Genomic DNA, 14,182 nt, shown 5'->3' on the forward strand with positions numbered 1-14,182 from the left:
AGAAAAAGCAATGTTCCTAACACATCTACTTTCCACTTAAGGAAATAATTCTAAGAAGAAATGTATGGCTTGAAAATATATATTTAATGTAATATGAGCTGGGGCTAAGTAAAGGCTGACAATTTTAATCTAGAATCCTAAATTCACGTTTGAAAGATACTAAAAAATATCCTACTTTCTTACCTTATCACTTATTATTTATTTCCCTCTTATTTATGCCATATTTCCTCAATATAACTCAATTGAATTTATAAGTCTTACACATTAAAAAGGAATATAACTTAAGCCTTATTTCTAGGTATTCAAATAGGTTTTATTTTGATATTTGATGCCTTATATATGACTGGTATCAGTTTATTACACAAAACACTATTTGCCTTTGTTCATTTTTTTTATATTTAAATTATTCAAATGCTTCTTACATACAAGACCTTACCCTAGGTCCTCCAGGATATGCATGATTATGTTTCCTAACCTCTAGTAGCTTATAGTGATTCAAGTATTTTTAAATGAGTATTTAAATAACTATAACAAAATATCTGAAATTTCAGAATGTGATATATGGACTCTAGATAGATCATTTTTAACACCTACAGTACAAAAGTATCTGGTTTCTGTTATGCTTGTGGAGTAGGTAAATGCTATGATTGATTCTTTCCACAGCCACATCAAAATTACAATTAAATTGTGGAACGACCAGCCTTGAGAACCACCTGAGGACTAGCTGAACAGAATCCATATCTAAGGATATACAGAAAAACCAAGTCAAGACTGGTAAAAGGCTGGAGACTTTGGAACAGGCTGGACCCATACCCACGTGTGGCGGTTAAAAACAAGGGGGGATAGCTCAGCTGTGAAGGTCCACACTGAGGAGCGAGGCATCCTAGCCCCACACTAGACTCCCAGGTGGGAGCATCAGTACTGGGAAGGGAAGTATCCACAAAATCTGGCTGTAAAACTCAGCAGGGATTCAGTCCAGGTGAGATGGGTGGCCGCTAGAGTGCCAGGAGTTTCTCATGAAGGGCCCATGCACAGACTTACTGCCTGACAGAGGCACAAGCTCCGAGCTCCAGTACTGAGCAGCAGCTCGAAAGACATCAGGTATATCTGGAAAGGAACTGCATTGCCTAGCTTCAGGGCAAGGGCTGAAAGGGCAGCTCTCTCCCTCTTTTTGTTCCTTCATTGAGCCCTAACTCCTTATACCAATAGGTGGGTGACATTGTTTCATTGTGTAGACCTCTTCCCACACAGCTAGCAGGCTGGCACCACAGCTGCTTTGCTGAACCTTCCCCAACCCAGCCTGCAGGTGCAGCCAGGCTCCAAATCTGAGTGTCCATCAAACCCCCAACCCTGGTGATTCTCTCAGAACTGGCCCCATTCAACTTACACACAGGTCTTAAACAGGACCAATGGCTGTTAACTCGCAGGTGGCTGGCCATTCTCAAAGGTCTACAAAACTCAAAATGTAGCACCTGGCCTCCGTGTGCTCTGTACCACCTTGCTTAGCAGCCGCCAACCCAGCAGTGCTGGAAGTGGCCTCCATTTGCAGCACAGCCTCTCCCAAGAGCCTCCAAGCCCAGCACAGGTAGCTACAGATCACTTTGTAGCTCCTACAAGGTAACAATAGGTCAGGCACCAGCAGCAGCTGACCTGGGCCTGCACAGGGACATATTACAAGAGGTTCAAGAACCAACATACCTAGTCCACAGACTAGGCCACACCAGAGCAACACACAGTCAGCTCCACACGTGACATATTACAAGAGGTTCAAGAACCAACATACCTAGTCCACAGACTAGGCCACACCAGAGCAACACACAGTCAGCTCCACACGTGACACACCCAAGGAACGGACTCATCAGGCACCAGAGGCCTGCCTCAGCCAATCTCACACAAAACAACCCATCCACTGTAGTCACAGCCATTCCTCACATTTAGTAGCAGAGCGTCAATTCCACACACTCACATACCAAAAGCAATCAAGGCTCAACTACAACAGAAGGGCACACACAACTCACAAGAGAGGCACTTCTGGAGCACGGGGCTTAGGTGACAAAGAGATGTTGTCACTGGCCCCCAGAGGACACCTACTATATAAGGCCACTCTGCCAAAACTAAGTGACTTAACAGACCTACCTAATACGTAGAAACAAACACAGGGAGACAGCAAAAATGAGGAGATAAAGAAACATGTTTCTAATGAAAGCACAGGGAAAAAAAAAACTGAAAAATAACTAACCAAAATGGAGGCCAGCAATCTACCAGAGTTCAAAATACTATTTGTAAGGATGCTCAATCAACTTAGGGGTAGAAGAGATGAACTCAGTGAGAAATTCAACAAAAGGATAGAACATGAAAAGGATATAGATACCACAAAAAAGAACCAGTCAGAAATGAAGAAGACAATAACCAAAATGAAGAATTTGTTCAAGGGAATCAATATCAGATTAGTTGAAGCAGAGGATCACATTAGTGATTTGGAAGACAAGGTAGTGGAAAATACCCAATAAGAACAGAAAAATGAAAAAACAAGAGAGAGATTTGATTAAGGGAACTCTGAGATAAATCAAGCATACCAATATTTGTATCAAATGGATACCGGGAGAAGAGAGAGAGCAAGGAATTGAAAATATATTTAAAGAAATAATGACAAAAGAACTTCACTAACCTGAAGGAGGAAATAGACAAATAAGCCCAGGGATCACAAGAGAATCCCAGACCAAAGAGGACTGCACCAAGACACATCAAAATTAAAATGCCAATGGGCAAAGACGAGAGAGATTCTTAAAAGCAGCAAAAGTAAAGCATTTAGTTATGTGCAAGGGAGTGCCCATTAGACTGTCAGCTGATCTCTCAGCAGAAACTTTACAGACCAGAAGCAATTGGCAGGAAGTAATCGAAGTGATGAAAAGCAAGACCCTATAACCAAGAGTACTGTATCCAGAAAGGTTATCACTTAGTATGGAAGGAGAGATAAAGAAGTACCCAGAAAAGAAAAAGCTAAAGGAGTTTATCACTAGCAAAGGAGTATTACAAAAAATGTCAAAGGAACATCTTGAAGAAGAAGGGGGAAAAAAAGATCAAATATACAAATAATAAAATCAAAATAACTACAAAGCTAATAATAATTACTTTAAAAGCAAACGAATGATATGCTCCAATCCAAAGACACAGGGTGGCTGAATAGATAAGAGAACAAAACCCATACATGTGACATCAAACCAAAGTGTTTTTTCACAGCAAAGGAAACCATCAGCAAAACAAAAAGACACCCTAAGGAATGGGAGAAGATATTCACCAATGAAACATCTGAGAAGGGCTTAACACCCAAACTATATAGGGAACCCATACAACTTAACATCAAAAAGACAAATGATCCAATTAAACAATGAGCAGAGAATCTGAGAAGACACTTCTCCAAAGAGATCATACAGATGGACAAGAGACATATGAAAAGAGGCTCATCATCACTAATCATCAGAGAAATGCAAATTCAAGCCACAATGAGGTATCACCTTATGAGTGCCAGAATGGCTATCAACGAATCGACAAATCACAAGTGTTAGGGAGGACGTGAAAAATAGGGAACCTTTGTGCACTTTTGGTAGGACTGAAAACTGGTGCAGCCATGATGGAAAACAGTATGTTTTCTCAAAAAATTAAAAATAGAACTATTATATGACCCAACAATATCACTCCTGGGCATTTATCCAATTAATCCAAAACACTAATTCAAAAAGATATATGCATCCCTATGTCTACTGCAGTATTATTTACAATAGCCAAGATAGAGAAGCAGCCTAAGAGTCCATTGATAGATAACTGGATAAAGAAGAGATGGTACATATAAAATATGACCTGGCCATAAAAAATTAAATCTTATTCTTTGTGACAGCATGGATGAACCTAGAGGGTATTAGGCTAAGTGAAATAAGTATGAGAGAAAGACAAATACCATATGATTTCACTTATTTGTAGAATCTAAAAAATGACATAAACAAACAAAAGAGAAATAAACTCATAAGTGCAGAGAACAAACTGATGGTGCCAGGTGGGAGGGGGTCGGGAACTGTATAAAAAATTTAAAGTGGTTAGAAAGTACAAATTGGTAGTTATAAACTAGTCATGAAGATGTAAAATATAGCATAGGCAATATAGTCAATAATATTGCCTTAACAGTGTATGGAGTCAGGTGTAACTAGGCTTATCAGGGAGATCACTTTGTAAGCTCAATAGTTCAGCAGTCCCCAATCTTTTCGGTACCAGGGACCAGTGCTCCTATGAGAATCTATGCCTGATGATCTGAGGTGGAGCTGAGGCGGTGATGCTAGCGCTGGGGAGCGGCTGCAAATACAGATGAAGCTTCACTTGCTGGCCTGCCACTCACCTCCTGCTAGACAGCCCAGTTCCTAACAGGCCATGGACTGGCACCAGTTCACAGTCCAGGGGCTGGAGGCCCCTGCTATAAATGCCTAAACACTAGGCTACACAACTTAAACTAACGCAATTTTGAAAGTCAAATGTAATTGAAATTAAATATTTTTTAAAAACAACAAAAATGAAATTTAAAGTATTAACATATGGTTATTAGGTATCTCTGCTTCCATAAATGGTTATCATTTTAAGGCAAACATGTATTTTCAATTACATGAAGACTTTTAAATATATTTTTAATGCAATGGCTTAGAACATAGTGGAATCCCTTTGTGATATGGGTTTTGAGAAAGAGAACATACATTTCTAAATTTCCATAATTTCTAGTTTTATTTTAGAGTACAAAACCCAAGATAGAAACAAACAAAAAAATTTCCTCTTAATGACTATATCATACCAAAATAAAAACTGTAAAAAAACCCTTCATATTACATGCTGTATAATTTTGGAACTGAAAGGCACAATGAACTTCATGATTATTACAATAAATAATTGAATCCATTAAAGATTTCATTTTGGCATGAATAAAAGTCATGTTGGTATAATTTAAGCCACATTAAGAATCATTACCCTTCACAAAATTTTATTTCTCCTCCATTGAGAGAAACGTTTTTCAAATATAATTTTCCTATCCCTATATATTTGCTAAGCCCATTCTTTTTCTCAGCCCCCATCTTCAGTAATTACTAAAGGAAAAAAAGAAAAAAACTCATATTCATATTTCTATAAAACTATTTGTTCTGACCAATTTTCCATTACAAACTCAAACAATGATAGGCAGACCATGGCTGTATTTTCAAGTAAGTCCTACACAAAACTAAATTCAGAATAGCAAAATTAATTTTATGCAAGAGCACTTTACCTTCTTCTCAAAACAGAGGTCTTCATCATCTGATTCAGGCCATGAATCTTCCGTGTCAGGTTTTACTAAACAACTTGAGAGTAAAAATATATGATAAAAATAAGTAAGTTCATGTCTTTAAAAGAACAACAAAAAAGGAGTGAATAGTCAGCTACCTGTATATTAAACAAAGTTTCTTGATATAATTAAATTGAACCTGTTTTAAATAAAGCTTTTACTTATCAGTTTCTGCCTCCCTTCTCCTAAGTTACAAAATATTTGATGAAGACACAAAGTTCCCATAATGAAAAATGACATCCAATTATTGTCCAAACCTGAGAGTACTTGTTTTAACCAAAAGTCCTGCAGGCTAAATTGAAATTTTAAATCATAGTTGATGTAACTTTTGTAACCTGAACTACAACAAATCTGACAACCTAAATCAAGGTAGGAAGATACAATGTCCCTTCTCCATTGTCTCTCCCTGGTTCAAACTATTCTGTGTTAGTCGAAAATGGCCGTCTTGGTTCTTTAGCATGGAAACCACTATTTAAGGTGGCCCCTTTCCTTCTTTTTACCCTCAAACAGTACATGGAGTTCAATGTGATAGCTGAAATGTCTGAAAGTTGGATGTACAAAAGCCAAAGAATAAATGTACATGCTATTATTATCCTTCCCACTCCCAGGTCCCTCTCTGCAGGGCTCCATGGCAGTCCCCAACCTTAAATCTTCTGCCTCTGAAGGCGCAGTTGCCTGACACTAGGATGGGCTCGACTGACCAAGAGTAGGCGCCCTCCATGTCCTGCTCCTGGAAAACAAGTTAAATGAGTCGCCCAATGCCTTCCCTCTTGAAACTTGGATTCCCCTGCTAATTCCATTCCTACCCTGGTCCACTGAGTTCACCAGACCCATTGTCCCCACCTTACTAAAATTAACTCACCTACCTGCAGGATGATAAAGAAAAAGAATCCTGGGCTTAGAAACCTGAATTTAAATCTCACTTTCATCATTTATTCTATACGCAAAACTAATTCCAATGTGTTTGGTTTTCGAACTCTCCATGTAAATAACCACTGGACAGTATGTTAAACTCCTGTTGAAGTACGAGAGGGTTCTTTGACTAATTAATTGCTAAGATTCCTTAAACCCCTGAAATTCTATGTGCTTTTGATTCGGTCTATTGAAAAAAGGGAGAATACATTTGGCAGAAGTGGAAAAAAATAACAGAACAATTGAAACACCAAGAAAAGTAGAGAAGAAAGTAAAAAAATAAGAAAATGCATGGAAGAATAAAAACATTCTCCAGGAAAAAAATAAAAAATCTTCATACCTTTGCAAAAAATTAGGAAAGGTATTAGCCTGGGAAGTCAGTAAGTAGAGAAAATCAATTAGAAATAACCTCAAATTAGATGCTTAATTTAGTTAACATAACATTGTCTACGTAGAGATATTCTTCATTTACAGAAAAGTAATTCATCTCAAGAAGAGTAGATATCATTATACCTATAAACACTGGCCTGATTAGGCCTTGTCCATGAAAGGCCAAGGGCTCTATGGTAAAACGAGGTGCTAGTTACCCCTGCAATTGTTAAGGATACTAAGACAAATTCTTGGAATAACTGGGCTTCTTAGGAAAACTCTAAATCAGGAGTAACAAATAAGTAAATGGGACTCTCTGAGTTGATCTGATTGCAACTATATTATGATGCAAGTGATACGCAGGAACTTATCAGTATAGGCTGAGAAACAGGACAATGGATTTGGGAATCAAGCTGACTGAAGGTCAAATCATGGGTCAGCCACTTGTTAAGTATGTAATCATGTGTCAATTCACTGACCTCCCTGAACCACAGTTGCCTAATTAATAAAAAGTAGGCTGTAATAGCAAAGCTGCTTTGCAAAGCTATTATGATGACACTATGAGAGAACAAATATTAGGCACATAATGCAGTGTCTTGCCCAGAGCAGAACACTCAACAAGTGTTAGTTCCTTTACTTTGTATTCCTTTAGTTAACACATAATTTTTAAAAATCCATAAAATCCTACCTGTGTACAGATGCTCCTTCAGAATGCTCACTCGCTATTAAAGAAAAAAGTAAAATATTTTTGAAATCAAGAATAGAAAAATACAGAACTTAAAACATATTAGACTGACACTGTGTTCAAAAGTATTCCTTTGGGACCAGACTTGAAGACTATGCTAGAGTGAATATTAACGATACTAGAGGTAGGCAATTAATATGTTAATAACTTTTACTTCCCCACCTATGTGTGTGTATAATGCAAGAAAAAAAGAATGGAATTTATCGAAATCTCATACCTGCAGGTGAGCTGCTAATTACAGAGATTTTATAATTCTAACCAAACCCTATCAAACTGACAGAAAATGTAAATAGCATAACTTTTCAGGACATCTGCCATTAAGAGCAGTTAGAGAGTACACTCATTTGGCTATAACACATGCAACTTCTCTAGCTCTTCGTCGAAGACTTTTCTGTTTAGGACAAAACACCCTATCCTAAGGAAGCTTGGTCTTTAGGCATTACCCTTTGCAGCACGGCAAAATGTGGGAAACAGACCCTTATTGGCCCTATTTCCGCTGTTTGCTATTTGATCGTGGTACCAGGAAGCTGTTGTTGAGTTTCTAGTTTTAGTGACATTTTTAGTGAGACAAATCACTATGTGAAAACAACTATTCACTTCTAAATGAAATCTATTTGCTGTAAAATTCAACAAAAATCGATATTTTACAACAACCTCAATTTGTTACAAGATGATTACAGAGGAAACATGTAACACATACATTTAAAGTTTTTTCCTTATTTGCACAAAAATATCACATTGGATTTTAGGTGTCATGTCTAATTAAATGAATTTCTTTTCGGACAATACTGTCTCACATTTTTAATTATCTACAATTAATTTATACAGTATTCTCAATACTAGGCTATTAAGAAAGAAATTCTGAGAAAATACTACTTTTTTATTAATTTTATGTGTAGTAAAGCCAACAAGAGTAATTCACTATCAGAAGTCTTACCTTGATTTTTATTCTGAGAAAATTGTTTACAAATTTCTCCTACTTTATAATCATGAATCAGTTTGTAATTGCTGTGTACGAAAAAGGTGATAAATAATGTTACTATCTTTACATTGAAATAAAAAACATTTACCAAATATATGAAATTATTAGAGTGTTTGTAAGTTCTATGTACTTTTTATTAAGCATGTGATTAAGGCAGGAAAAAAAAGTAAGGTCGACCAGTCATGACTTGAGGACAGTAGAGTTCAGACAATTAATTCGACGTAGCTTAATGTAAAGGCAAGTGTCTTGAACCCAGAAGTCCTAATTCTGTAAACAATAGCTATTTGTTCTCAAACAAGCCTCCTGTCTGTGGCTCCAAGTTCTCTTCTATAAAATAAGGATCTTACTGCCTTATTTTACAAGGTTGTTAGGAGGATTGAATGAGATAATTACACCAAAAAGATGCTCAGAGAAATAGTAAGGTAATGGAAGGAGTTGTTCTTGAACTTTGTTAAAAGTATTCTGGAATCCCGAATAAACCCCAGTGTGTGTTTCTCATAGGTGCTAACATTCAAATGTTTCAATTTTCAGAAAATGTGATTAATTTTGGTCATCAGCTGTTCTTTCTTCTGGGGGTTGTAATTCAAGGTATCTCCACTACTATATAATATGTAACTAAATGTATTTATAAATATATTACCTCATTAAATCATACAATATAAGTGTCCCTTATGATTGTAGCTCTTCATACCAAGGACAGAAATCTAATAGAGGTCAAGATCAGGCTTAAACTACTACTGTCCCTTCTCTGACGACTCCAATGCTGAACTAGCTGATCTATATTAGAACGATGCTTAATCTCCCTGTCTGTCCCCAACTGAGCTGGAAGATATGACCCTACTTATACACATGAGTACTGATGAGTTATGGATGGGACCGAGATATCTTAATGCCAAACGACATCCTTAAGATTCAGAGCTTTCTGTTGACTGGCTTCCATGGGAGGCATAAGTGCAAACATTTTGAACCCTGAAGTTAATTCGAGTCACTTGGGAGATTTTCATTATTCTGGAAAACAGATCACTTGAGGGGCCAAACTTATCTATGGAATCTTGGACAAGTTGGTGCCTACAACTCTGGGAGGGTGACATGGGACCTTCTATAACCTAAGAGGTATTCTACAAGACATCAAGTGGCCTTGGTGTAAATATCTGGTAACAAACAAGAGAAAAAGCTGACCTTTTCCTGTAGCATTATTTGAACCTCTTGGTACCAACTAGTATCTGCTAGCAGAAAACGCAAAGAATCTGCTCAAAGGGTAACACATCCTGAAGGTCTGGGCTCGGATGTGGCTCCACACAGGTTATGAGTGCAGGGCGAAGGGCTATGTGGCCAAGGCCTGGAGGACCAGCTGCCAGAACAGGGTGCTGGTGCTTTGGAAAAGTGGCTAAGCCAAAAAGCACATGTGTGTAAACTGAAAAATATTGTAATATTGAACTCCAAGTGTGTGTGGATCACCATGCAGACTAAGGGATCTGGATCAGCAAGGGCAACCTGGGAGCAAAGGTTATTCATGACCCCAGGACCACTTTCAAAGAGCCACTGTGAAGCAATACAATCAATGGACACAACACACTGATTAAGTTGTCCTTCTTTACATCTCCATCTGACGAGTGACAGATTGTCTTCCTTAGATTTAGGGAATCCTAAGTGCTTAAAAAATTCAAGGGGGAGAATATAGGAGATTGCCTCCCCAAAACACAGAATTTTCTGCTAAACTCACATTTCAAGACTCCAAATAACAATTGAGAGAAGAGACATTATTGTATCCCATGCACAGGGATACAAATGTGTCATGTTAGGATCCCAAAGGATAAAGGATTCAAAGTCCTGAGATAAGGAATCTGTACCCACTGCTGCTTCTAACTTGTCCAGCCTTTAACTGGTCTCTGTCTGAGGAGGGACACCGACTCACTGCCATTCCCAAACTGCCTGAGCCAACCTGTGACATCTCACCTGTTATGTAAGAAGTAACAGCAAATTATTTTAAACCTGTTTTGTGATAACTAACAATTTAATGTAAACACTTACAAGTTATGGCCTCTCTTGAAAGCATGTTCTTCTGCAGTCCATCCCCAGTTATCTTGAGCAAAGACGTCGACACCTTGCTGAAGAAGAAGCCTGACTATATCTGAGGTTGAATCATTTACAGCAAGCATGAGGGAAGTTCTAAAATAACAGAGAGATAATTCACCTTTTAGAATATTAATTTATTTGAACAGCAAATTTGATATATTTATCAAATTTATAGCTCACTTGTCTGCCTAGAAGTGACCATTTACATGTTAAAGAGTTTATCTCTGTAAATAACCTCCAAGTATAAGGAAGGGACAAAAAAGAAGCCTCTTGTCCACTTGGGGTTTACATAGAAAGTTTTCCAATAGACAGGAAACTATGGTGGGGTCTTATCTGAAGTAGGTGAACAATTTAAATGAACAATTTTCTGTTCGTCCTTAGTCTCATGTATTGTATCTCAAAGTCAGCTAGAAGTCAGGTGACTAAAAGGTGTTTTGCAGATTCTAGACAATAATATTAATAATTATTATAACAATAATTGTCCTAGAGTTAACGATACTGATAAGCATGTGCTAGGCACTAAAGTAAATGCTAAATAATCTAACACACACCATTCTTGTGGATATATTCTTATCCTCCTTTTCATTTCAAGAGACATATTTGGTGATGATGAGTAATGTTACCAAAGTCCCACTCCTGGCATGTGGGAAAGCTAGACATCGATCCCAGTCTTCTGTGAACCGAAAGTCCATCATTTTTAGCGCTCACCTAGGACTTGTCTTTATTAAAGAGAACGTTCATTCAAGTAAATTTATCTTTCTTCAGTCTACCCATGCCAATTAAAAATAAAAACATCGAAGTATACTAGAAATGATAAAGGTTAAAACTAATGAACCCATTGTATTTGGGATAGTAATTCATAGTGACTTAGGAATAACATTGGTATTCTTCAAAGAAAGCAACTTAAAGCAAAAAAATTATTCAAAAGACAAAATCAAGTCCTATTTGTTTCATATGCATTTTTTAAGTAAAACTGTACATGAAGTAGAGGTTAAAAAAACTGTAAGAGAGACTAGGTTCCATAATTGTAGTGTACAGTAAAAGTTAGAGTCCAATATAAAACTAATAAAACTCTTTTGAAATCCTTTGAGCTAATATAATAAGATCATAAGACCAAAAATATTAGATTACAAATGACATCAGTCAACATTGTAAATAAATATGTTTATGAATGCTACAGTATCCTGTTCTTCCTGTTGGCCAGTCAGAATGACTTTTCCACCTAATGAATGATGTCCTAATACCGTTCACTGCATAAGAATAAGTTAATCCTCTTCTTATTAATTTTATCTTTCTGACCTGATAGTTACCACTCTAGAACAATATTAAGGTTAAAAAAAAAAAAAGAATGCACAACTATACCTTTTCATCTTATCAACTGCATGTACATTTGCATTTCTCTTTACTAAAAATTCCACCATTTGCTGTTTCTTTTCATTCACAGCAAGTAAAAGTGGTGTGAGTTCATCCTGTAAGACAGCAAAAACCATTTATAACTTAAGAGATTACGTATCTCGAAACTAAATTTTAAAACTTATAAAAGATCTTCATAACATAAACATATAATATAGCAAGTAAAGAACAAGTAGCCCTCTGGGCTGTCTCCTGTTGCTCTTTCTCTTTAAAATACTTTCCTCTGCCCTTCAACACATTTACTGCAACATCATTCTCCAAAACTCTCTTCAAACACTGACAAGCACTGCTTCCAAAATCCTGGCTTCTATCATGCTTTATCTATCGTAGTATTCAATAGTTATTATATGGCTCCGCATTTAAACAAAGAGCTTTTTGAGGGCAGGGGCTGTTTTTTATCTCTGTATCTCCAAACTCTAAAACATAACAGTATACACTTAAAGTACTTTTATTGAATTAATAACTTAAATGATTATCACTGGAGTAGTGTTTCTTAAATCATACTTAACTTGACTAGAAGTTAAGTACTGTGCCCCAGGAGAAAGACTCTAGAGAGATCGCCTGGGTTTGAGGAGGATGACAGAATATGCTTTATATGCTTAGTACTTAAAAAAAAAAAAAAAAAAAAAAATGTTTAACGTGTCTTTATCTCAATTTTATAATATTATTTTTATGGCAAACATTAACACTTCAGAAATTATAGTGTCTCAGGGATACAGTTTTGTGAGCTTTCCAACAGACGTGAAGGTTTCTCAAACTTGCTGGATTCTCTTCTATCAATGCTATCAGGACACCAGGTGTCTGCCTCAGGCACCCCTGCTCTGAAAGGGTCACTAAGGAAATGGACTCTAAAGTAAAAAGACATGGGCTTTGAATGAACTGATTGCTTCAATTAAACGGTCCATGGATTTTCTCCGATTAGAAGATGATAGATTTTTATCTAGAAAGCACAATATGAAATTTCATTCTCAATTATAAAGATAATCTTGAGACCCAAATGCATATCTACCTTTTTGAAAATCACTAAATGGCTGGCAGGGTGGCTATGAGCACTGTGGATGCTTTTGCTGAGGGTCCAGACATGACCTGACCAACTTGCTCCAACCTTCAGAACCTTGGCTTTCTGCAGTGTTTGCACCCTGTGGCCTGCAGTTTCTCCTTCCCACTGGCACTCACCCAGCATCCCCTGCTGGGGGCTAGCTCTCCATTCCTTCTCTCCTCATCCCCAGAGGAACCCACTTCCTCAGCCCCTGCCTCCGTTGCAGCCAGCCCCCTCCATCAATTCACGGCCCCCAGGCTTTCAGTCATTTGAGGCTACCACCCACTCCCAGGCACTAACAGTAAGTCCTTCCTTCTGGGGAGGAAGGGCAAGAGCTGGGAGACATAGCTTGGCCCTTTCCGTGGACAACACCTTTCTCATGCCCTCCCTGACTTGGCTTTGGCATTCTTTCCATGGTGAAAGGGTCTGATGTATAATATGGAGTATATGTATTAGAAATACAATGCTTATGACTAAAAAAAGTATAAACAAAAAACAAAACAAAAAGACGTATTTCCAATCTTTTATAAATCCTGTTAGTCGATCCATACCTTGTTGCTTGCTTCAATGTCAGCATTGTATGAAAGCAGCTTCGCTGCCATGTCCATGTTCTGAGCAGCGACAGCATAGTGCAGAGCCGTGTTGCCATCGATGTCCATTATGTTTGGATCGGCACCACGTTCGAGCAGAATAGTTGCACATCTCTCCTCCCGGCATTGTATGGCCTGTCGGTATTATGACAAAAAGTAGACTGTAAATGTTAGATTTCAAGGAAACATGGCATGAGTTTCTCCTATTAATTATAGTTAACGAGAGAAACTCATTCATTCTCCATAATTGAATCAAATCCATCGCAAGTTGACAGAGTTGGGTCTCTGTACCTTAATCAGAGCTGTCTTGTTTTCATTGTCACAGAGGTTAAGATTGCATTTTCGGTCTGCCAAGAGGGTTACCACATTTGGATGGCCATTGGCACAGGCCAAATGTAGAGCAGTCCTGTGAAAGTGAGCAGATGTTTTAGGAAACTGGAGTGCACCATCTCCAAACACACTATTATTCATGTAATTATAAACATTATATGCTATTCTTATGCCTTCGAAACAAATATTTAGTTTTTATCTGGAGTAAGTACAGTATTTATTAGCTCCTGTTATTCACCTCAGTAATGAAAGTGGTGCCCTGGGGATTCTGCTCTACTTGGCTGTGATCCTATTATCACTCTGTCACTTATGAGCTATCACTGAGCCTTTCTGTGTCTCAATCTCCTCATCAACAAAATGGAGGTTAAAACAG

General features: G+C 37.6%; 1 protein-coding gene across 1 annotated transcript in view; it reads right to left on the bottom strand.

Annotated features, from left to right (window-relative positions):
• LOC107503348 (ankyrin repeat domain-containing protein 26-like) overlaps positions 1-14,182 on the bottom strand; it is a 44,593-nt gene that overhangs the window by 27,446 nt on the left and 2,965 nt on the right. Inside the window, exons 2-8 of the mRNA XM_036226635.1 lie at positions 13,771-13,885; positions 13,441-13,614; positions 11,800-11,906; positions 10,393-10,530; positions 8,317-8,387; positions 7,323-7,356; positions 5,297-5,369 (exon numbers count right to left, since the gene is read on the bottom strand). Coding sequence (XP_036082528.1) covers positions 5,297-5,369; positions 7,323-7,356; positions 8,317-8,387; positions 10,393-10,530; positions 11,800-11,906; positions 13,441-13,614; positions 13,771-13,885 — 712 coding nt within the window. The remainder of the gene's footprint in view (positions 1-5,296; positions 5,370-7,322; positions 7,357-8,316; positions 8,388-10,392; positions 10,531-11,799; positions 11,907-13,440; positions 13,615-13,770; positions 13,886-14,182) is intronic.

This window comes from Rousettus aegyptiacus, unplaced genomic scaffold (assembly GCF_014176215.1).
Source record: "Rousettus aegyptiacus isolate mRouAeg1 unplaced genomic scaffold, mRouAeg1.p scaffold_m13_p_10, whole genome shotgun sequence".
Taxonomy (NCBI): domain Eukaryota; kingdom Metazoa; phylum Chordata; class Mammalia; order Chiroptera; family Pteropodidae; genus Rousettus; species Rousettus aegyptiacus.